The 23,604-nt window shown below is 39.8% G+C and overlaps 2 protein-coding genes across 4 annotated transcripts; one reads left to right on the top strand and one right to left on the bottom strand.

The window, feature by feature from the left end:
• Positions 1-304: 304 nt before the first annotated feature.
• Positions 305-8,667, top strand: gtpbp1 (GTP binding protein 1). Of its 2 annotated transcripts, XM_063471651.1 has the most exons (14): positions 306-785; positions 2,327-2,438; positions 2,576-2,756; positions 4,407-4,590; positions 4,838-5,002; positions 5,130-5,253; positions 5,427-5,541; positions 5,625-5,769; positions 5,862-6,044; positions 6,239-6,374; positions 6,585-6,763; positions 6,956-7,117; positions 7,400-7,450; positions 7,598-8,667. In XM_063471651.1, the coding sequence occupies exons 1-14, from the start codon at positions 591-593 to the stop codon at positions 7,712-7,714; spliced, it is 2,049 nt and encodes a 682-aa protein (XP_063327721.1). In that variant the 5' UTR covers positions 306-590; the 3' UTR covers positions 7,715-8,667. The 2 variants fall into 2 exon arrangements, with proteins under 2 accessions (XP_063327722.1, XP_063327721.1); XM_063471652.1 differs by lacking the exon at positions 7,400-7,450 and having other exon boundaries at positions 305-785.
• Positions 8,668-10,345: 1,678 nt separating this feature from the next.
• On the bottom strand, positions 10,346-23,347 carry sgsm3 (small G protein signaling modulator 3). Of its 2 annotated transcripts, XM_063471650.1 has the most exons (22): positions 23,132-23,347; positions 19,067-19,135; positions 18,854-18,939; positions 17,328-17,391; positions 16,492-16,703; positions 16,264-16,371; positions 15,893-16,036; positions 15,574-15,769; positions 15,297-15,442; positions 14,859-15,092; positions 14,551-14,733; positions 14,214-14,369; positions 14,061-14,115; positions 13,676-13,725; positions 13,326-13,478; positions 13,164-13,234; positions 12,889-12,937; positions 12,667-12,752; positions 12,455-12,577; positions 12,168-12,228; positions 11,978-12,049; positions 10,346-11,451 (listed from the first exon to the last, which is right to left on the bottom strand). In XM_063471650.1, exons 2-21 carry the CDS (start codon positions 19,071-19,073, stop codon positions 11,978-11,980), a joined length of 2,256 nt encoding a protein of 751 aa, XP_063327720.1. In that variant the 5' UTR covers positions 19,074-19,135; positions 23,132-23,347; the 3' UTR covers positions 10,346-11,451. The 2 variants fall into 2 exon arrangements, with proteins under 2 accessions (XP_063327720.1, XP_063327719.1); XM_063471649.1 differs by lacking the exon at positions 11,978-12,049 and having other exon boundaries at positions 23,132-23,345.
• Positions 23,348-23,604: the final 257 nt, after the last annotated feature.

Genomic DNA, 23,604 nt, shown 5'->3' with positions numbered 1-23,604 from the left:
TGTCATAATGACATAGGTCAGACAATATTAACTTTTGAATACCTTGTGGTGTCAGACTAAAGCAGACCAAACCGGCACAGTAATTATTGCATATATTAATCTTAAATGGTTTAAATTACCTGTATGTAATTCAGGAATACGTGCTAATTACACCTTAATAGCATATCGCTATTAGAGCCCTGTTGCCCTCTGAGTGTGAGGGGCTGATCCAGCTTGTAATCATATGAACGACCCCCTCACTTGTATTGGTCCACTGTTAACATATTCCCAGTGACTTCAACTCTACTGGTGAATATGATGTCAAAACACACGGTTATCTACGCCCTCCTTGTTAATATTCAGGTGCTGGTAGGTTTCATTTTCAAATACGGACAGACGGCACATAAGTAAGCGTTATTTTAATGTTAGTTAAAGCGCGGTGAGACCCTTGCTAACGTCATTAACTGTAGCGTAGCAAATGTCTAACTAACACTGGAGTTGACAGCTCGAGGTGCACCGGTTAATGTGTATATGTGTGTGTGTTTGCCTGCCAGCCGTCATCACAACAGTTTAGAAAACCTGCAATTTATTACTGCAAAGTTGGCATAGAAATGGCATCAGTAGCGGCGGCGCATGAGCCAGGCATTAGCCCAGGCTCCGTACCGCTGGCCGATGCTTTAGTCCCGGCGAGTATTTTTGCTCCAGACCGTGGAGGATGCAGCGACGACGCCGGGGATGAGTGTTTCGAGGATGGGGACGTGCTCAATGGCGAGCCTGAGGATCGGGGGATTGACTTTACTAGCAAGGTAAAGCTAAGCTCGCCAAGCTAATGCTAGCTGCTGCTGTCAGTGAATGAATGAATGAGAAAAAGAATGCGCCTCTCCTCTATAGCTATGTAATTAACGTTTTATAGCTACGGAGTAATTTTAAGCACCAAATATAACACACGACTGATTTTTCTGGACACCGAGCTGCTTTTGTTGACACTAAACAGCTAGCAGGTGTTAGCAGCTCCAGCTAAAATAGCAGCGGAGCAGAGCCCGGCGCTAACGTTAGCTGGACATAGAAGCACTTCTCGACACAAGTGAATATGGCTCATATGTTATTAACGATTTGTGAACCCAAAACAAAAACATACGGGATAATAAAGAACAATGAGATAATATGGTCGGCTTCCCAGGGTACCAGCTAAAATACCCGACATGTTTTGCCTATAATGTCTATGTATGATATATATTGTTGGCTGTAGCTATATGTGCTGTTGAACCATACTGATCAACTGAAAGTTGCTCTTAAATACCGGAACTTGTAGTATGAAAAAAGAGTTTTTGGCCTGACGTAATCCGGAATGTTTGAATGTAAGAGTGAAAGCAATCATGTCTTTGCCCACAGGTATTAAATTGCACGTTACAATGGTGTTTTTTTGGTCCCATAAACACATTGCACAGAGTTGCATCAGGTAGGCAGTCCCTTGTTGACTTTTGGCTCCTGATAGTTTCAGTATGTCAGAAACTGATATGCTATTATGTGTAGTAACTTCTCAATAACCCAGTACACTGGGTACTATTCATCTAGCACTAGCATTCATCTAGGCCTTTAACACAGCCCTTGTAGCTCCAAATGCATATCTCTTAGTATAAAGTATGATAGTACTATTACACTTTTAACCCACCCTGGCAATGTACTGCCACTAAGTAAAGTATGTTTCTGCTACTACTGGGCCTAAACTACATTGCCTCAATAGTTCACTTATTTCATTTTGTGTGTGTTAGTTTCTTTTAAAAATAGAAACAAAAACTAGCAAAAGTAGTGCTTTTTAAAAACCCAAAAAAACCCAAGACTTGTTTGTTTAATCAGGATCCCCATGAGCATCACCCTCATCCTTAGCTACTCTTCCTAAGGTCCTACACACTCAGGCCAACATTCGCAACAAATAAACATAAAACAAGCAGGTTCTTCTTATACAAATAGCATTGCATTTCAAGGTGTTTTTAGGCCCATATCAGCAGTGATAACAACACTGTGTTCATGTAACCTTGAGGTATGTCATGAGAAAAGAAGCAGCTGTGTTTGCATGTGGAGGGATGCTTTTGATCGAGCCATTCTCTTCAGATTTCTTTTTGCTTGCAGGATATGAGAGTGTCCTCCAGTGAAAATAAAATGTCCCAAATAAGTAATACTGTTTAGTTCAATGCCTGTTCTTTCTTTTTTTAAACAACCTTACCTGATGCAGTTTCTCCCAGGGACTGTTATTAACTGTTATTAGAAGAAGAATATTTGATTTAACAATTTCATGGCCAGTGTTACTCTTTATGTTTTCTCTCTTCCCCTCTCTGGAACCCACTAGCTGGCACTTGTTAGCCCAAATGGAGAGCAGTATGATTCGTTACTTCGGCAGCTACGAGACAGGATGGAAGAGGGATGTGGAGAGACTATTTATGTGGTTGGAATGGGCTCAGGTGAGAGATATATAAAAGCCCTTGTCCAAATTCCAAGGATACTGTAGTGTAAATTACGAGTCCCTCTCTTCCGCCTTTTCACCTTTTCACTCTGTAACAGTTTGTAACACATCTATTCTTGTTCTCCTCCTGTGCAGATGGTGGTGACTGGGGTTTGGATGAGAAAGATATGGAGGCCTCAGTAGCCACAGTGCACTCCATGTGTGAGCAGCTGGATGCTGACCTGATCCCTCTCCGGGAGCGCAATGAGGCTGCCGGTTTGGTACGTGACTATCTGATACGGAGGCGTGTAGGTGAGCTGGACTTCCTGGAGGTCAGGTGAGCAGTAATGAAGTCACACTTACTTTCGACAGTGCACAGTGTGTTCAGTACAGGTGACATGTGTCCTGACCAGACTGTTTCAATTTTTTATCAGATAAACTTCTGAAAAAACCCAGAGGCCCCTCAGGTGTGGAAAAAGTCAGATGCACTCTTGGTACAATTACAGCTGAGAATTTTAAAGGAAATTTAAAGAATTGTTTATTTTAAGCTAAATATTTATAATAATAATAATAATAATAATAGTCATAAATCACCTTGTAGATGTTATGAATATTGGTACTCTAGGTGGTTTATAGCCTAGGTTTCATGAACATTGAACTTATCACTCAGGAGGATTTTGGGAACAAACCTACAGACATAAATAAGCTACAATCATGATAGTATGATGATGATGGAAGATTTCTGTAATTAAACCAATCCCAAGAGGGCCGGGTTCCAAATCCCTTACTGACTTTTGTCCAGTGGCTTTGACCTGTGTACTGTCTAATTATATGGAGGGAGTGGTTAAAAACACCTCACCTCAGCTATTATGGATCAGTTGGCCTGTATGCAGTTAGCATACAAGTCACAAAGGAGCACAAAAGATGCTGCACTGATACTAGTTAATACAGTTACACATCGCTTACAGCAAACAGCTGATCAGGGAAGAATTATATTTGCCAATCTGACTGGAGCCTTTAATACAAGGACACATTTTATTGCAAGAACTAATAATAAGAGGGTAACAGTGGATTGGATATTTTGAAACTTATTGTTTGCAGAAAGTCTGTATTACTCATGTTGTATCTAATGAAATAATTTGTAATACGGGGAACCTGTAAGGGTGTGTTTTATACCAATTGTTATTTTCTCTTTATATAAATGATGTACAGCTACAGGATAGGAATATAAAGCTGGTATAATATGCTGATTATATAGCTCTTGTTGGTCCCGCTCATAGGAATACCAACCCTGATGATTTTGCGTCATTGCGTAGGTTGGAGGAATGCTATAAATCCCTCTATTTGTTGATTAACATTGACAACACAAAAGAGCCTGTCTTGAATTACACAGGCCCTAAAACAGGTCTTTCATTTTCTGTTCAGTCTGTGGAAGTCATTAATAGGTTTAAGTATCTGGGAAAACATTGTGATAAGGAATTACATTTTGCAGCTAATGCTGATTACATCAATAAGAAAGTTAGAGACTGTTTCTTATGAGGAAGAGGCTTTGGAGTTAGCGAATACGTTTTGGAAAGAGTAAATGTCAGCTTGATTGAAATCGTCCTCATGTTCAATACTCAGTCTGATATGGTAGCTTGACTGTGGTAAATAGGAACTAACTGGACTGAATCTTAATTGCACTCAGGACAATGTTATAGGATGCCTCTGGCTTGTAAAAAGCTGTATAAAGGATGATTTGTGCCAAATTCAATTAGTATGATGAATAATAAGATGATGCAATATATTTTTATAACTTTACCAAGGGTTTATGCATGTGTGTGTGTGTATGAATGTGTGCTGATAATTATCAGTTTTTAGTGATGAATTGATAACTGACAGTTTTCCACTAGTTTGGACAATGAAAGTTATTCTGTTCAGTTCTATTCTATCCCTGAAGCATCCAGGGCTCTTTTTTCAACCTATATGGTATTCTTGTGTCTCTCAGGGTTGCAGTGGTGGGCAACGTGGATGCTGGTAAAAGTACTCTGCTGGGAGTATTAACACATGGTGAGCTGGACAATGGCAGGGGCTTTGCTCGCCAGAAACTATTCAGACACAAGCATGAGATGGAGAGTGGCAGGACCAGCAGTGTGGGCAATGATATCCTGGGGTTTGACCAAGAGGGACAGGTGAGTGTGTATGCTCAGTGCTTTACTTCTAAAAGAAGTGTAACTCTGAAAATGACTCATGTTTTTAATGATGGTTCATATATTGAATCATGAGGCATTGAAATGTGTTGACTATTAATATAAGTGTGAGAAGAAATGAGTTTGGTGAGGTGAACAATAATAATATGGAGGACCTACAGTAAATGTTGATGTAAGATGAAAGACTGTATGTTTACATAGGATTTCTGTTATTGTACTTGCCTCGTAGGTGGTGAATAAACCAGACAGTCATGGAGGAAGTCTGGACTGGACTAAAATCTGCGAGAAGTCCTCTAAGGTCATTACCTTCATAGACCTGGCCGGCCATGAGAAATACCTCAAGACCACAGTGTTTGGGATGACAGGACACCTTCCAGACTTCTGCATGCTTATGGTCAGAGAGGGGGAGGGAAGATGGTGTTCATGTGTCTATGTACATTATCCATGATGCCCCCAAAATCTTTTTTTTTTCTTTTTCATGCAAGTGTAGGAATAAAATTCACTTTTCCCTTCCTTTCCAGGTGGGCAGTAATGCAGGTATCGTAGGAATGACCAAAGAGCACCTGGGCCTGGCTTTAGCTCTGAATGTGCCTGTGTTTGTAGTGGTAACCAAGATAGACATGTGCCCAGCCAACATCTTGCAAGGTAAGCCTTCTGGGGTTTTATTTGTTTTGCAATATTTCCTTATTATGCAAAAAATACATCAGACCTTGAGTTGGCTTCTATTAACTTATATGCTGTTTGTCTAAATTTTCACATGCTAAAAAAATTACAATAACAACTAAATAACTCGTGTGGTCTTCATTTCCTCCTATCAGAGACCCTAAAGCTGCTGCAGAGGTTACTGAAGTCCCCAGGCTGTAGAAAAATTCCTGTCCTGGTACAGAACAAGGACGACGTCATAGTCACGGCTTCAAACTTCAGTTCGGAGAGGTACCGGGTCTGTTCCAGCGAGATTCAGCATCAGAAAGAAAATGCCTCACTGTAACCTACGTGTGTTTGCTGTGCTCCCCCAGGATGTGCCCCATCTTTCAGATCTCCAATGTGACCGGTGAGAACATGGACCTGCTTAAGATGTTTCTCAACTTGCTTTCCTCCAGGACATCCTACCGGGACGATCAGCCTGCTGAGTTTCAAATAGATGATACCTACTCTGTACCGGTACTATGAACACTGATAAACTCCTCTCCCTAATGTATTTTATCATGTAAATTTAATGCAAAAAAACAGGTCATGTGTTGTTTATGTCTTAGGGTGTGGGAACTGTAGTATCGGGAACTACTTTACGTGGGCTCATACGCCTGAATGACACCATGCTGCTGGGACCCGATCCTCTAGGGAGCTTCATCTCTATTGCTGTCAAATCAATACACCGTAAGAGAATGCCTGTGAAGGAGGTCAGAGGTGGCCAGACTGCCTCGTTTGCTCTTAAAAAGGTAGAGAAATAATAAAATCATCCACTGTCTAGTGCAGATGCTTGGCATTGCATAGGTCAGTTAAATTTAGCAGTTATTTTACTCATTGGGCCTTATTGCTGGTCTTGAAAAGTGTTATTCATTGTCTTATTCATCTTGATAATAGAAGGGCAGTGGAAATGATGACATGTTTTATCATATGCTTCCTTCCAAAGATCAAGCGTTCATCCATAAGGAAAGGCATGGTAATGGTGTCCCCAAGGCTAAACCCACAGGCAACTTGGGAGTTTGAGGCTGAGATCCTGGTGCTGCATCATCCCACCACAATATCCCCGAGATACCAGGCCATGGGTGGGTAGCAGTGACACGCTCTGTGTGTGTTTCTAGAGTCACCTTAAGGCAAAGGCAGGACATTTCAGCAAAGATTTATAGCCAAGTTTCTAAATGACATTGAACATTTGTGTGTATAAATGTTATGGGACTGAAATGGTCATTTTACAACCACAGTAAGCATCAATTCATTCTCCTTTACGTATATATTCCCCCTGATTCAACACTCAGTCCACTGTGGCAGCATAAGGCAGACAGCCACCATCCTGTCCATGAACAGAGACTGCTTACGAACAGGCGACAAGGCTTCAGTCCACTTCCGTTTCATCAAGACCCCAGAGTACCTGCATTGTGACCAGAGGCTGGTGTTCAGGGAGGGGCGCACCAAAGCTGTAGGAACCATCACGAAGGTAGCAAAGCCTTCTGGAAGCTGAAGGTTTATGTTGAGATAACTCTACAGTGATCTGATGATCATGAGCCAGGTTCTAAAGCTGTAGTTGGAAATAATATTAAGATTATGGCCAAAATATAGAAATCATTGTAAGTTTATGTGCTCACAGATAGTTCTTTGGGACTAACGTGTTGTCTCATATCATTTTCAGCTGCTGCAATCCACCAATAACATGCCATCAAACTCAAAACCGCCACAAATCAAAATGCAGTCTACCAAAAAGGCGCCGCTGCGAAAAGAGGACGGCACTGTGGTGGCCGGTGACGACGTGGGAGCAGCAGCTCAGCCGGCAGCCTCCAACTCAACACAACCGGTGAGTCACAAGTCATTAAAAGTACTAAAGCTGTATGCTGTATGTACAAATACTGTGTGTGCGCAGTAGCGCAGTTCCTGCATTTCTTCAGATTCTGATTACTTACCTCGAAGTTGCTGTTCTGCTAACTTCTGTTTCCTCCTCCCCTTTTTTTCCCTCATGTAACACCTTGTCTGTGAATCTATACACTGCTTTGTAATATTTCACCCTAAATTTTAACTCACCCACATCACTCCTGTACACTCTCTCCATCTCCTTTGCTTTCGTGGCTGGCTCTCAAAGGGAGAGGGAGATGATGACCCTCAGTTAAAGGAGGGCAACAAAGAGAACAAGGTAAACTGTGTTGACAGAAAACAAAAGCAACAGTGAGGCTGAATTGTGGAGACTGGACTCTGGTCTTTGCATTTGTTGTTGTTTTTGGCATTGTGATGCAGTGCAGCGACTGCCTTATTGAGCGGTTTCGTTCTATCTACGTTACAGCCAAAGTCTGGAGGCGGTGGAAGGAGAAGGGGTGGCCAGAGGCACAAAGGAAAAGGCCAGAACAGCAGCACCAACCCCACAGCAGCGGCTTCCTCATCGGGGATAGGGAGCTGCTGAAAAGCCCACGGGTCCCATTTCTTCCTGTCACTCCACCAAGTGTCTTCATTCCACACACCATGAAGGAAGCAGACGTTTGGAGCAAGACACTCTCCTCAGTCTTATTACTCCTCGCCTTTTTTAGTTTTATTGGGTTTTTGTTTTGTTTTTTCACACCAGGTCCCATGCTTTTTATTTAATTATTTTTAAAAGGGAACACAGAGGGGTATGTCTCACACTAAAAGCATACACCTCCTAAGCATTTAATATCAGCTGCCTTTACCATTTCGAATGGCTTGGATGATTGAAAGCAGTGTGGTTTTTGAGGTTAGCCTCACTCAGGATGATGAATATATTTAATTTTATCCATATTTTATGCGTGTCTGAAAACAGTCCTCTGGCTCAGTTTCAGGGGCAGGGAGGAAGGATAAACCCAAGACAAGGGTCCAATACCCTATATTTACGAGCAGCTATTAGTGACACCCATGAATTCCCTGTGTATTTGCAATGATAAACAGTTGTACTATTTATACAGCATTAATTGCCTCTTAGTTTTACTGATTGGAATGATGTACAAAATGTATGCAAATCACAAATGTAGCAGAGTTGATTTAAGATTCTAGGTATACAGAAAATATAAGCTGTTTTGTTTTATAATTATTTATTTGACATGCAGAACATTTACTCTTGGATGGTCTTTATCTTTTGAGATAGGTTCACTTGCACACCTAGATTCAGTAGTATGTGTCATTCTTCCATCGTCGGTCTATATACAAACCTTATAATAGTGTTAGTACCAATACAGCACAATTTCTCACTTCAGCAGCTGCTACTGATTGTAATACTTGCCGTACTTGCAGTGCTACTTGTAATTCTCATATCCCATGTGTTATGGCTTGTTGCTGTAGACATATTGTGACATTTTAAACCCCTTGCTACAAGAAAAGGACCATTAATAAACACAGTTTACTGAACTTTTCAACAGTGCTGGCTATTGTGTTTCCGTATTTTCAATATTTCTGACATTATTTGCAGTAATATTATTTGCATTGATCTAACCCCTCAGTTGTTATTATTTTGTAAGGAAAATGGGAATTAGATTTATTTAAACAAGTACAAGTTGAAATTAAAATACAGTATATACTGTACAGAGTTTGTACAGTTCTAACCAGCTTGAAGGTCAACATTTGGTATGATCACCTTTATTCTTTAGCACTGCCTGAATTCTTGTCATTTCTTTTAGTAGTCTTCAGGAATAGTTCTCCAGGCTCCTTGAAGGAGATTCAAAGCTGTTCTTTGAATGTTTTCTGCCTTTTTGTTCTGTTTTCCGTCAAGATGAGCCCACACTGTTTCAGCTTCAGGCCTGGGCTCTGGGAAGAAAAATCCATGACTGATGGCATTCTATTGTTTTTCTATCCAGGTATGCTTTTTTGGGGGGCACTCAAAATCATTGTTATGTTGAGGTTGTTGAAAGATGCTTTCCAGATGGTACTAATGCTTTATAAATCCATCAATATTGACATGATCCCCTACACCACTGGCTGAAGTGCAGGTCAAAATCCTTACACAGTTGCCACCAGTTTTTACAGATGCCTGTAGACACTGTTGTACCTCTCTCCAGACCTCGTATGTACCAAACGTTTCAAATGTGCAGTTATCACTCCATCAGACCTGTTGACACTGCCTTTCTGTCCAGTTGTTGTGTAACCCCAGGCTTTTTCTGCTGGTTTCCCTTCCTCAAAAATGGCTTCTTGACAGCCAGCCATTCTTGAGACCATTTCTGACGAGGCTTCAGTGAACAGTAGATTAATCAACTGCAGAGCCAAATGCAACACTAGTCCTGTCACGTCTTTGCTGGAATTTTTCCCCCTCTTAGTTCAGAAAAAGTTACCTTTCCAGATACTGTTCTTCTGTTGTCATTTTTAAGACCTGCCACTTCTTTTGTGCCCCTTTTGTCAATCTTCTTAAGGACACATTGCACACCTTGCAAACTTTTGGCTGATGGATTCACTTTGTTGGCTATTTTATGTCACTCACACTGCTATCCCTGGCATTTTTTGTAGAGAAATGTGAATCATTTGTATGTTTTGTGATAGGCAGTTAGTAACAAAGCACCTAAAGAAGCAATTTAAAAATGGATCTTTGCCATGTTGTCAGCATAGACAACAGTGGTTCATCACATAAGTTAGGTGTCAGTGTCATAAGGCTTAACAATAAAACATTTCCTCTGAAAACAGTCAGGTACAAGAACTGAAAATGAGTGAAAAAAAATAGCCAAAGTCCAAAGAAAAAACACTTTGTAAGACCTTCAGAAAGACTGCAAAACTATTGCTCAAGACCATTTCAGAAAAGTTTAAGTCTGTTTCATTGGAAGCAAAGTAACAAGAAGAAATGTGGGGTAACTCAAAACGTTTTGCAAAAATGATTTGCCAGGAGAATAGATGTTTCTCTTCAGTAAATCTTTAGTTAAATTTTGTACAGCAGGACTTAGAGCGTTATGGATTGGTGAAATATTATTTACTGTAAATTATATTAGTGAAAAGAAAGAATTGTTAATTTGACAATTTAGTAAAAGGTCATGTAGACCTAAGAAACATCTAAGTATTTTCTTTAAGTCTAAGGCATAAAAATCAAAAGAACAAAGTCAAAAACTTTGTCTTAATGAACATGTTTCATTACATGTAACACAGCTCACTGAACTTGATACAGTTTATTTCTGGATGTTTATGTCAAAGCTAGAGATCAGTCTGTAAAGCTGTATGTAAAATACAGATAAAAAGTCCTATCTTTGAATTGCCTTGATGGTACATATAGTCACAAGCATATACAAAAAAACATTACAAAGTATAGACTTGTATGTGTAGTTATCTTTTATACATATATAGGTGTAACACAAATTATCTGCTTCATGTACATTATATTATACAAGACAGACGTTTTACTACCACTGCTTAGGTAGCACACATACCCATAGTTTTATATCACAAAGTCACAAGGCTTTACTTGGCATGTGCAACATTTAATGAAGTATTTTGTGGAATTTGTGATACTGAGGTAAAATATATTCCACTTGAAAATAGTTTGTAACTTTACAGCTTTGTGTTTAGTAATGTTCTAGTTTGGCCTCAAATCTTTAAAGGATGATGAGGATGGAATTTAGGATAATGTTACAAAAACTTGTGTTCGTCATGGCAACATTATGAGCGGATAAAAAGAATAGATTGTATTTCTCACCCACTCATGCAACATGAGCTGCAGGTACTGAAAAAAAAAATGCTGTTCAGTCATATGTTGTCCTAGATGTACAAACTCTTATTCTATGGCAGGAGTGTGTAAGATGTTTATATAGATATATATGCATTTTAAACCTTGCAGTGAAACCTCCAGTACTGGGTATTGATCAGTTTAAATTATGTACAATGATGTGCACATGCTTCAGCCAACAGGAGCCAGTTGAGTTTCAGTCATTTGGGTGTTACCATTGTCCAAAACTGACACAGGATGAGAGGGTGAACCGGTTGGTGAAGTAGTCACTTCTTTTAGCAGGCTGACAGTAGTGTCTATATTTCTTGTCTCTGCACTTTTTTTAACATTTAAAGAACAAAAAAAAAAAAAAAAGGCTAAGCTATGACTTTGAGACCAAGTCGTAGGTTTCAGCCATTTTTGCTGCACATTTATCCGTCAATGTCCCAGCTGAACAGGTGATGTTTCACCAACATATCCTGCACTCCCTCTTTCAGTGGCTTCTGCTCCTTTTCCTGGGACATAAATGAAATGTGGAAAGCTTTAACTTGAAGTCAGAAGTTAGTAATGCATCGCAGATAGCAACACCTTCTGACAGAAACACCAATCAGCAATTTTAATGATAATATGTTTTATTATATGCCTAAAAGGATATTGCCTTAATTAAAAAACAAAACAAAACAACAAGTTACCATCTGGAGTCTGAAGGGGAAAAAATTCATGATACTGACCGCACATGATGACTATAGTATCTACAGTCAGCATAATAATATAAAAGTGAAATCAGTAGATCTCATAGAGATGAGGCTTTTTTCCCCCAGAGGAGACAGTCTGACTTGCAGGAAGGAGATGGCAGCGTGTCACTAATAGCACTAACAACTGCCATTTCTAGTCTACTTCTACAGTGACATGGAAAATTTTCCTCTTTCAAAGACATTTTATTCTACAAATGTGCCACCTCACTCAGAAAATGAAGGGTAAAAGAAGACAAAGAACACCAATACCTACGCTAATCTACGACAGTCTCATGAGCAACATTACCTAGAGATCCCAACTAAAGAGGTGATGCTGAACCAGCACTTCCATAACTTCTGCTTTCAGAATAGCAGACTTCTGAAACAGCACAAGTCATAATGTTTTTCTTCACTTAGTTCTAACAAGTCATCCTTGATAGTAAGACTGGCTCACAACCGCTCTATATTGAGAAGCTGTCACATTCTCCTTGACTCACCTCTTTTTTGTCGGGAAGCTCACAATCTTGGGAGAGACTGAAGGCAAACTTTGACAGGACCCTGAAGAGAAAACAGGTTTGTTAATCATTATCCTGACTGATACACAGCTTCACTTTGTTTAACTTTTACCCTTCAAGCTTCTTTTACATGTACATTCCTGTTTTTACACTACTGAATTATGTGTGGAAAATGCAAAAGATGGCTCGTGGATAAGATACAGCCAACTTCAAGAGTTTAACACTCAGTAACCATCCATGATTTGAGCAGACTGATGTGTGTTAACTACCTGAGCTCACACTTGATTTGAACCCATCCGGGGCTACGAAGGAATGACCATGGGTGATACCATTTTTCTACCGCCACCATGCTGGAGCACAACACCTCCAACCATAAGTGCAGCACCTGCTCACTGAAGAGAAACAGTCTCGGTATGAAAATATGATTCTACAGAGTGACTTTGATGATTTCAATTCTACATGCATGTGTGATGAAACTTACTTCAGGCCAACACACACAAGAGACCTAAACTTGACATCCATTTGGGCATGTGCTGCATCATGGCTCATGTTGACTGACTGCACTGCCTGAGAAGGTAATCAAAGGGAAACAGTCATGCACTTTATCAGTCTTCAGTGCTACATGGCAACTTTACAGACTAGAAGCTACGCCTCATATTACTGACAAAACACTTGGTGATTAATAAATAGAGTGTTCACTCACTCTGTAAAGCAGCTCCTCTGGCGTTAGTACTTTTCCATCTTCATCTAACCTGGTAAATCCCAAAGACAACCACTTGTTACTTCCAAATCTCTACTAGCAGTAGTGCAAAAAGCACACAGTGCACTGAGCATACAGTTAAAGGTAAATGGCCCATTTATGTTCTTAACAAAGCATCATGCAATGCTAATTAAAGTCAAATGCATCCCTGATTGCCCCTGGAGAACATTACAATTTGGGTTAATATAGCAAAGAATAACACTTTCTGTACATCTCACCTGTAGGTTTTACACAGGACTAGCCTTGAGTAAACAGAATTAAAGTCCCTCTCTACCTCCCTGCTGGCCGCCTGAGTAAAAAGAAGAGGATTTAATTTAAATTTTCAGTTTGACAGACGCATGTGTGATACATGGTACTATGATGACAAAACTTTTTCCTACCTCCTCTATGAATAACCACGGATGACATGGCCCTCCTAGTATAGATGGTTTCTTCAGACCATGCTGAAAGATAGCCTTCAGAGCTGGACATAGAGTCCCTCTGGCCAGGTCTGTCACTGCCTCTGTCACAGAGTCGTCACCTGCTAGTGAGTACTAAAGACATGTATGAGATCGTCAATCACTGTTGAAGACACTGTTGTATGATTTGACAGTCAGGACATTACAATAATAAAGCAAAGACAAAACCTGGTGCATAGTTGATGACATCGAACACTGTAAGAAACATCAGCCAACTGGACAATTTCAAAGTGCTTAGCTTTAATTAAGAGAATACGTAAGAATGTGCATACCTCCTTGCTCCTTTCATCAAGAATCTCAACAAACTTTGCTGGAAACCAGCCTGTTAAAGACAAAATTTATCATACAGTGAATAATTACTTACTGATTTTTTATATCAGTTGTTTCTATTGTTACATTTTACTTATTCATTTACTTTAACTTGATTCCTTTTATAATTTTATCCCATATCTTTTACACAATTTTACTTATTTTGCACATTTTTATTATTATCACTTGTATAATTCTTTACTTTGTTTTTCATGTTTAAATGTTTTTCTGAAATCCTGTAATGTAAATACATCTGCTTTTTAAAATTTTAAATGTGCTAGATCAATAAAAAATTTTTGGCTCTTTATATTTTAAAAAAAAATTATTATTTTTTTAAATCCCACATACCTCTAAGGCTGTTGAGTTCACCAACCCAGCAATGTTCGTCCTTTTGCGAAATAATCTGAGCAACAGAAGAATACAGCAGGATGAGACACAGAGACCAGATGGTGTTAAAGCTGTGCTTCTTTTTTGCCTGCATTTCTGTAAATTATGACTCACAGTGATGATGTCATTCTTTCTAAAGCCCAGTTCATCATCATCATGACGCTCAAAGTCCAGCAAAGCCTTTGCTCGTCTCCGTCGGTTGCGAGATACCACAAGAAAGTTTTCATGATCCCGCTGATGACTCTCCATGGAGTAGTCTGGAGTCAGATCCTAGACAGATAAAATGGAACGGGTCGATATGAAGTCAAAATGTGAGAAAATAATAATCTTAAAATTAATTCCACAATTTGGGAGTATTATAATGCTACAGACAGCAAATGAAAGTACAGCATGGCTGATGCGCTGTTTATTTTGGTTGATTCGTAGTTCAGAACAGGATATAAACACTCACAGTGCTGGAGTGGCGTGGATCCAGACAATGAAAGTGCTCTGCAATGCGGGATATGGCCTCTCGCAAGGAGGCCACCAACTCAGTCTGCTTTATGTTCTTTGACTTCAGAGTTTCTGCCTCATCCTCCCCAAAAAGCAGGGAGGTCAGGGTGGATTTCCTGCGCAGCGACTGCCTCCTCACCACCTAAACATTTATCAATAAAATCTCAACTTTTTGTTTAACAAAATTTTAGAAGTAAATATACCACTCCTACTTTCCCTGTCTTAACCACATGACTAATAAATTATGCCAATACTATAATGACTGACCTTGTTGAGATTGGTGTTGAGTGTTGTGTTGTTGCCATTGCTGAGCTGTGCCTGTTCATTTAGGATGTAGGCTAGGTGCTTGTGTCTGTGAGCTTCCAGAGTTTCTTGGGAGAGTGTCCCTGCTAGCCTCATAGCCTCCCCTAGAACTGCAGGTGCGTCTCTCAGCTGGCTCGGCAAATCCGAAAGAGTATTAAAAATGGATGCAGAGTTCTCTGATGATACAAGTTCCTCCTCCTGGAGTCAAGAAGTAAATTAAATAAGATTAGGATTAGGATGATGGCTTTATCTTCCATCCTAATTGCTCTCCCCCAAAGAAAAAAATTAAATTGATAACTGTACACACCGACTAAAGAAAACAATAACAACAAATGTAAAGCATTCAAGAAAAATGCAAACTGCATGAGGCTATTGAGATTCAGTAGAAGTACTGTGGCTAACCTTAATCTTGAGCATGCCCAGTGTCACCTGGAAAAGCACAAGTGACCCTTCATAGAAGAGCAGATCCCAGATTCTTAGGAGCAGACGGATATCCACCACACTGGCAAATGATGTCAGGAACCAGTGCAGTGTGATCAGTGACAACTCTGGATGTTCAAAAAAAGAAGATGATGTTACCTACTGTATACAATGTACAGTATAGGGTGCAACTCACAGAACCCTTTTTCCACAACCCAAGCACTAAACTCTCATCATCTTTCTTGATGTTTGATCCTACCGATGTCATGCTCCTGCAAAAGGCGGTCAAGGGCCGGCAGGTACTGAACAATAAGTTGGCGGAGAACTCTCTGATCTGTTTGAACGCCCAGCAGAGTGGAGGAAAAGTAAGATGGAGGAAGAAGATCTTCGATCAGGGCGCACATCATCCATAGTGCATCCTCCTCCTCGAGAAAGAGCAACAGGCAGGAAACAACCTGGATGGATGAGACAGATATGAGAAACAATGAGAGTGTAAAGAGGAGAATACCTTCTATGTTGAATCAGCTGCTCTGAGTAATGTAACTGATCAGACAGACTCTCTATATATGTGTTCTTACCATGCCAGTTCCCTGACAGTACCCAATGTCAGGGTAGAGCCATGCTAGGCTTCTCAGTACACGTCTCAGCCTTGGCACTCCAACACTGGTCAGACTATTGAAACACGCATTGGTTGGCATAGTCCGTAACAAGTCCTTCTCTATCTGAGGGACAAAAGATTAAGACGGGATCATCCCATTATTACTTGAAAGATCTTTAAGGATTCTGCAAAGCAAATTAAGAAAAATAGTGCAAAACACCCTAATGCTTGAAGTCTAATCTCCAAATGTGTCAGACAGATTTGTTGACTGCATTTAGGCAGTACTTTTGAACTTAATAATAATAATTACAATAATAAGTCTTCACACATTTATACAGTTAGGCATTTTACCTGTTTAGCAACCGTGGTGTCATCATTAGAGCTGTTCTTAATGATTTCTCTGTAAGAGATCTCAGAGGTCCTCTTCTTTTGAAGGGCTCCAGACAGACGCATCCAAAGCTAGGAGAGGAGGGGAAAACAATTATGTTTCAGTAACATCACTATATAACTAGCTTGCTTTACCAGTATTTTAGACTTCTAGTCAATGCTACAAGAAACAACACTACTGTTAAATCTTACCTGTGGTCTCATACTATGAGGTATTCCTCCTAGCACCAAGGAATGCAAACGCTCAGAGCGTGGAAGGACAGGATCAATAAGATCCCAGGTCAGGTCACCTACTGTGTGGTTATGGGTGAACTCCAGGTGGGCTTGCCAACGCAGTCGCTGCTGGGGGTCTTCACGCTGGGGCGAGCCCTCAGTGCCCAGCCAAGACCTAGGCTCCCCACCATCTAAGAGAAAGTAATATATTCAGCCTTACCTTCAGCTTTAGTTTGTTATCTGTGCAGGCTCTATATTAAAATTGTTATAACTTGCAAACTCTTGGATTAAGGAGAACAATATAATGGAAAATGGTACCAGCTGCAATACTGTGGGCATGCACTGCAGAGATATGAAAACTGCTTCACTTAAAACAAACTCCGCTAAGTCTCCAGGAGGACTGCAGAGAGTAGTCTACTTTTGTATGAATTGTCAACCAGCACACTTCAGAGAAGCAGAGAATTCTGCTTTAATCATTCATGACATTGGAACCATAATTTTGTGTATTTGGATTGTTTTTTAAAATTACTAAAATTTGGCTGATAGATTAACAAAAAATTTTTCTAAAACTCAAAATACACACTCAAAGACTATTCAATAAATAGCCTTCTTCATCGTCATAATAGGTCAAGGCTGGAAAAACCCTGAGATCACATGCACTTCACCTACATAATAGAGCTACTATGCTCATATCTAAAAATGATTTTTTCTTTCTTTACTGCGATTCACCAAAAAAAAAGTTTTAAGATAGAAAAGAATTGTCTGTGTGTGTGAATGAGAGAGAGCAAAAGAGAAGACATGGATAAATGAAATACCCTCTGTGTCCACCCTAAAGCCAAATTCATCATACTGGAGTTCAGGCTGCTGTGAAGAGTCTTTCTGCAGAAACAAAACAGTGACATGCATTTAATCAGTGAACATCTCATAGTAGAAACATGACTATAACAAACAAACGTGGCTATAAAGAAGTGAGATTAATGGTTTCAGAGCCATTAAAGGAGCAGTGTTTTAACTGACGAGATCACCATGGTAACTTTTGCTGGACAACGTTACCTTCGCCCAAGCAGGCTACAGTAGGTGTTTTAGATATAAACTGGCAGCACAAAGCCACATTTTAACTACGTTTTTCCTCTCAATTTAAAAGTAACCTCAGATACATTATATACAAACCTGTGGGTTATTTAATTGGTGATTTAAAAACTAAATATTTATGGTTAGTCATAAATACCTGATAATGAAACTGGTAGAACACAGAAAACAAAAACGATAAGTCTACTGATATTCATACCAAACCAATTCATGGATTATACACAATCAAAAACTTTTATTTCACTTTGATTTGGGCAAACACTAAAGGGAATTCCACCTAGGGCTGTGCGATATGACCAAAATCTCATATCCCAATATAAGAATTCTATCATCCCGATAACGATATAAATCACAAAAATGTAACATTTTCTGTAAATTCTGTGAATCTCGAGCAGCTCGTCTTGCGGGAAGTGTTTCCAGCTGCGCGTCATGTAGCTGGAGTCGAGTGTTTTAACCGATGCATGAAACGATAAATTTGTAGACATAAGTTGTAACGGCTGCCGTTTTCTTTGTGAGTATTTATTACACGGCGTGCTGCGGGGAAAAGCCTGTTCTAACGTTTTAGTCTAAGGTTTATTTTTTAAACACCTGACGGCTCTTTTTTACTTCTCATCCGTAAATAATCTGCTCTTTCACGTGATTCAGTTTATTTTGAAAAGTCTCAACAGGATCTTGAGCTTTATTGTGAAAGGTTTATGTGGAACATAAACAAGCAGACACGCGATGCAGTTACCGTCGTTGTTGCTAACCACAACTCATAAAAACAGGTGCTTGTCCGTAGTGTGGTTATATAAAATATAAGAGAAAGAGAGAACTTTAAGAAATTAATATAGCCACTACAGTGACCATCAAAATGATGAAAAAATATTGCCGTAAACAGTTTATTTTGTGACACCACGAAACAAACGATAGCGTAAAATGAAACGATAGACGTTTTTATATCGTCATCCGATATATATCGTTATATCGAACAGCCCTAATTCCACCCCTCTTTCACTGTGGGACCACAACCCTGAATGCACTTAATTTTTTAAATATATTCTTTATTAACCTCCACAACTCACATCTTTAACTGAAGTAGGCAGCAAGCATTTGATTAGTCCATTTTTTTTTTTTTGTTGAAGAAAACTAAAAAAAGATGGATGTAGATGTGTGACAGCCTTTAATATTTTTTTCTCAATTTTTAAGATCTGAAATGTTCGATTTCTCAAGAAACTTGTTTTATCAACAATGTGGGAAACCATATTCTTACTTGATGGTACTTGGCCAAAATGTCCTGGGGCCACATGCTTGGGGTAAGAGCCGAGAATGGCCCACCAGGAGCTGGTGTGTAGGTACCTTAAAAAAAAAAAGAAAAAAAAGAAAAAGGTCTTATTATATCCATCTTTCTATTGCTAAATCTACACACACACACACATATAATAAATCCAAAGTTCTGCAAAGAAATTACATTTTGCAAATATACCTGACATTTTGCTGATTGAGTTCAATGTGGTGGGACACCTGGGAGTAAACAAGTCAGCTGATAGCCACTCTATAGGAAAGAAACAGATGCTGAGAATGAGTTGGCAGTTTAATTTCTAGATCGTCAACATTTGCATTTTTCAGAACGATGCTGAAGCTAGTCAGTCCTCCAGCTGACACCACTCCATATGTTTGTGGGATAATCTCCAGACACAGTGGTGCACTGAGAATAAAAGACCTTTACAACCACTAACCACATCAAGTTAGCTGACATTATAAATGTGTTTGACTTCACTGTTTCAGTAGCAAATGTAATGTTTGAAATCCTTCGGATACCATAATCTGTTATTCAGGACCTCAGTCCATTTTGATACTATCCAAGTTACTATAATGTAAACCTACCTAACTGCTAAACAAATACACCATTCCTCAAACCAATCGGGTACAAAGAAATTGTCCAACAGACCAACAACAATGTAACAAGGCAATGCCCCTTCTTCTAGAACGAACTCCATGACATGCAGAGCTTCGGCACAAACACAGAGAGGAAAAAAAAAAACTAGATAAAGAGGATTTTTGTTTCTCTCTTCAAGGCCATATGACTGCTGTAATTACCAGAGGCTAACTATTCTACTAAACTCTTTGTGTGTGTACAAATGTGTATTGTCATGCTCTAAATATAGAGCGCACATCTTGGGGTAAAATTAACATTCTGTGAGAAAACCATAAAATGACTTGCGCCTACAAACACACAACAAAGACTTAACATACCATGTACTTAAGAGCTTTTGTCTGCAAGATTTTAGCCTTTGAATTAAAGCTAAAACAGTGACAGTTTAAGCATATAAATAAATTACATGGCAAATATTGGCAATGAAGGGGAGCAAAGTGGGCCATCCCTCTACAGCACTGCGACAAATACCATGATCTCATCTGGCTGTTGGTACAAAGTTGTTAACCTCAGTACAGCCTTTCTGTGTTTTAGATATTGTTATTAACAATGGTGTTTCCACAGGCTAATATTCACAACTTTAACTCAGGTCCACATACTTTGCACACTATGTAACTGCACAACTATGAACAACTTATTAAAGCTGGAAATAATGTCAAGGAATGCTGAACAAACTGCCTGCTGCACAAAATAGTTTTCAGAACTAACATTCACACATTTTTTTTTCCTCCCCAATCACAGCTAAAGCACTGACACCAATTAAACCTACTGAACAGTGAGAGGGAGCATAGATGACACAGCTGTAACCTCATTAAACCTGGACAATCCCACCACCACCGGCCAACCTGTCCTTCACCCACTGTCTGCTCCGGTATAATATCCACTCTAATAATAATGTAATAAAATAAAATAAATAAATAAAACAAAAAGATTAACAAGAGAAGTCTACAGAGAGTCTGTATATGTTTCGCCCTTAAAGCATTCAGACCATGATTCTGCTCACTATAAAACAAAACAATCAACAACTAAACAAAAGGACATTTTTCTAAAGTTAGAATGGTCTAGAGGACACTGATCTATTTACAGCCTTTAGGTGTACATTTAAACAGCACTGTGCTTGGGAACAACCCAGCATTTTGCTGGAGGATTTGTGATGAAACCTGACTTTAATGAAAAGATGCAGTTGGTATTTTTCCCTTTACAAAACAGAAAGCTAGAAAACTATTCTTGGAGTAATTGCGCGATGATTCTGGCTCGATTTTTCTAAGTAATCACTGCAGCATTTCTAACAAAGTACAGATCACATAGGCATATCAGGAAGATATATGTGTAATGGCCGATATATGGTTATTGGACAACTTCAAATGTCCCTCTAAAATGATGGATTCTTGCCATTAGCATCTAAGAAGATTTCAAATCTCAGTTCTGTCTTTTGCATACAAATAGTAAAACACTATATATGGTTTGTGTTTGATAGATGTTTTGTGGGCAAATGAAACAAGCCAGTTGTTGCCCCAGAGAAGAAATTATACAGTTTATCAGTAAGACAAACCACTACTTGGAATCTAAGCAACACTATAACAACCATAACCTGCGAAAAGAGGCTCGCCTGCATGCAAACACGCTGCCAAAATGATTCATTCTAGCAGCAGGCTTGCGGCATGAAGGGAGATTTAGGACTTAAGAGATGAGAAATCAATTTGAGGTCTGGAGGATGGCCAAGTGTTTTCAGGGAAGCTCTGTCTAACTGAGGGGAGGCCTGGAATTTTAGAGCTTCTCCTTTACAAGAACATTAACAGTTTAATCACCTGCCAAAGAAAACCAAACATTACAAAATCCATCCTGCAAACTGTTGCACATATCGGTAATCTGACAGCAAAATTCGTCCGCAAACCTGAAACAAACATTACGAGCAAGTTCTGAGTAACCCACTATGAATCCTTATTCTCAGAATGTGAATCCTTATTCTCAGAGTCATCGGAGAATGTGCTCTATACTACAAAGAAGAACACCAAGTTTGCAAACACGGATACATAAAATACGATTGTGACTCTGCTGTAAATTTTGCAACCACCCTACTGCAAAACAGATTAATAAAACACATCGAGTATTTTAGATTTTGTAGAGAAAGGCAAAACTTGGGCAGAAACAAGTCACAACTTTCAGGAAATGAACAGAACTAAGGTGAGTTAGAAGCTAATGCTCTCACACGCATGTGATAAATGGAAATCATTAACTTGTTACAGTTTTGTTCTCCCAAGGATGTAAACAGCACAGACAAATCAAATCACTTCATCTGAGGACCTTCCTGGACCTATAACAAAGGGTCTTTCATGCTTTTTTCCTCTCCAAACAAAATAACATCCTTTTCACTGCGGAGGTGTGGCTGTACTCACAAGTGTTTGCACACACACTGGTCAACACCCTGTTGTAAGAACACCAACAAGCAACATCCTGCTGTGCAAACAGGCCAAGAGTATGCATCGTGCACAGCAAAGCGCTTCCTTTTAAACACTCTAAGGAAGCTCTTACTTCTACTCTAATTAGAGTTTGTGCTGCCCCGTACGCCTGCCCAATCAGCTCTACTCACTCCACTTCTCCTTCCACCTCCCCCAGCTGTCCCTTTCACTAACCACAACATTGGTGACTCATGTCGCCTCCTCACCAAAAGAAGAAGAAGAAGAAAAAAAAAAAAAAGGTGTCGGTGTATGCCAGAGCATCTCTGCCTTGTGCCCAACAAATCTAGCTTTGGCTGAAGAATGACAGGCGCACACCTTCAGTCTCCTTGGCCGTCCATCTGTGTGTGTTTCCCCTCTTACACACTGGCATGCATCGCATTTAATAGTCTCAGTTACACTTACACACACATACACGCAAAGGGATGTTCGTGGAAGGCCACTTCTTTGAGTGAAAGTGCTGGAAACTCCCGTCTAAATACCCTTACTTCCTCGTTTGAAGGGAGTGTAAGGCAAGAACCTGCAGGGAATAGGTGCTGTATGACAAAAAAAGCACTGCATCACTCTTGTCAACATCTATCTGCAACACCTAAGCTCTGTTGTCAGTAAGCCATAAGGTTATGCATAAAGCAACAAGTGACTCTCCTGCGTCTGATAGCACTACGAGGCACGTTTGAGTGTAAATCATCTGTTGTGTTGGTACAGACTGCAGCATCTGTCAGCTTTGTATGTGTCATCGTTAAATCGTTCAGCTGACCCAGAAATGCTGAAACGTTAATGGTAGACCACACGTGAGGTTACCGACACACACAAATCTCACTGAATATTCTGCTTTTTTTTAAACTTAAAGATATGTATGAAGCACAATGCTCAGAAATGATTCAATTATTGTTACGTCAAACCCCCAGCTGACGTCAGTTGCAGCTACGAGACAATAACACAACATTTTCTTTCCTTAAAAAACACCCCCATCAGGGACAACACATTTGGTCAACACGTTTATTTTCCACAAATGTTGTCAAACAATAAGCCATGAAATTTAACGCTCATGCATTCATACTGACTTGTCAGCTGTTAGCCAAACATGCTACGTTTAGCTTTTTAGCTAGTAGTTAGGTGCAAAACGGTGTACCACGGAAGGCCTGCCCGGTTAACTTACCGTGACATTATTCTAGCGAACGCACGCTAAGATTTCTGGAGGACGTGCCTTTTCGTTTTTCCCCTATAGTTTTAAAGAGAAAATGCCATATGCTATGCCATCTCTCGCCTCGGACGTAAGACTTCCCAATGCTGTGCACCTGCTAGTGGCGACGTGTAACTCCGACGTATTCTTACGCCCTGTAAGGCTTTCCCAGTTCCTTTTCCATCGTGGGAAGTAGCGCCAGATCCCGGAACTACAATTCTCAGTCAAAAATATCCTTCCGCAGGTGGGGAGTAGGTGACGCAGGCACACGACGTATCTCTTTTTTGTTCCATTCATTCATTCATTCTTTTTTTTTTTTTTTGTACTCCCTTACCTCATTCAGACCAGCTACGAAAACAACCAGACACGTTTCAGAACAGTGCTAGTCGTGACGGGAGTCAACCAGTAGCTGTTATGGGAGTTTGTGCTAACTCCAATTGCGTGAGGTT

This window comes from Pelmatolapia mariae, linkage group LG4, assembly GCF_036321145.2.
Source record: "Pelmatolapia mariae isolate MD_Pm_ZW linkage group LG4, Pm_UMD_F_2, whole genome shotgun sequence".
Classification (NCBI taxonomy): domain Eukaryota; kingdom Metazoa; phylum Chordata; class Actinopteri; order Cichliformes; family Cichlidae; genus Pelmatolapia; species Pelmatolapia mariae.
Note: the sequence above shows the minus strand (reverse complement) of the source record. Positions and strands in the feature narration are given on the sequence as shown.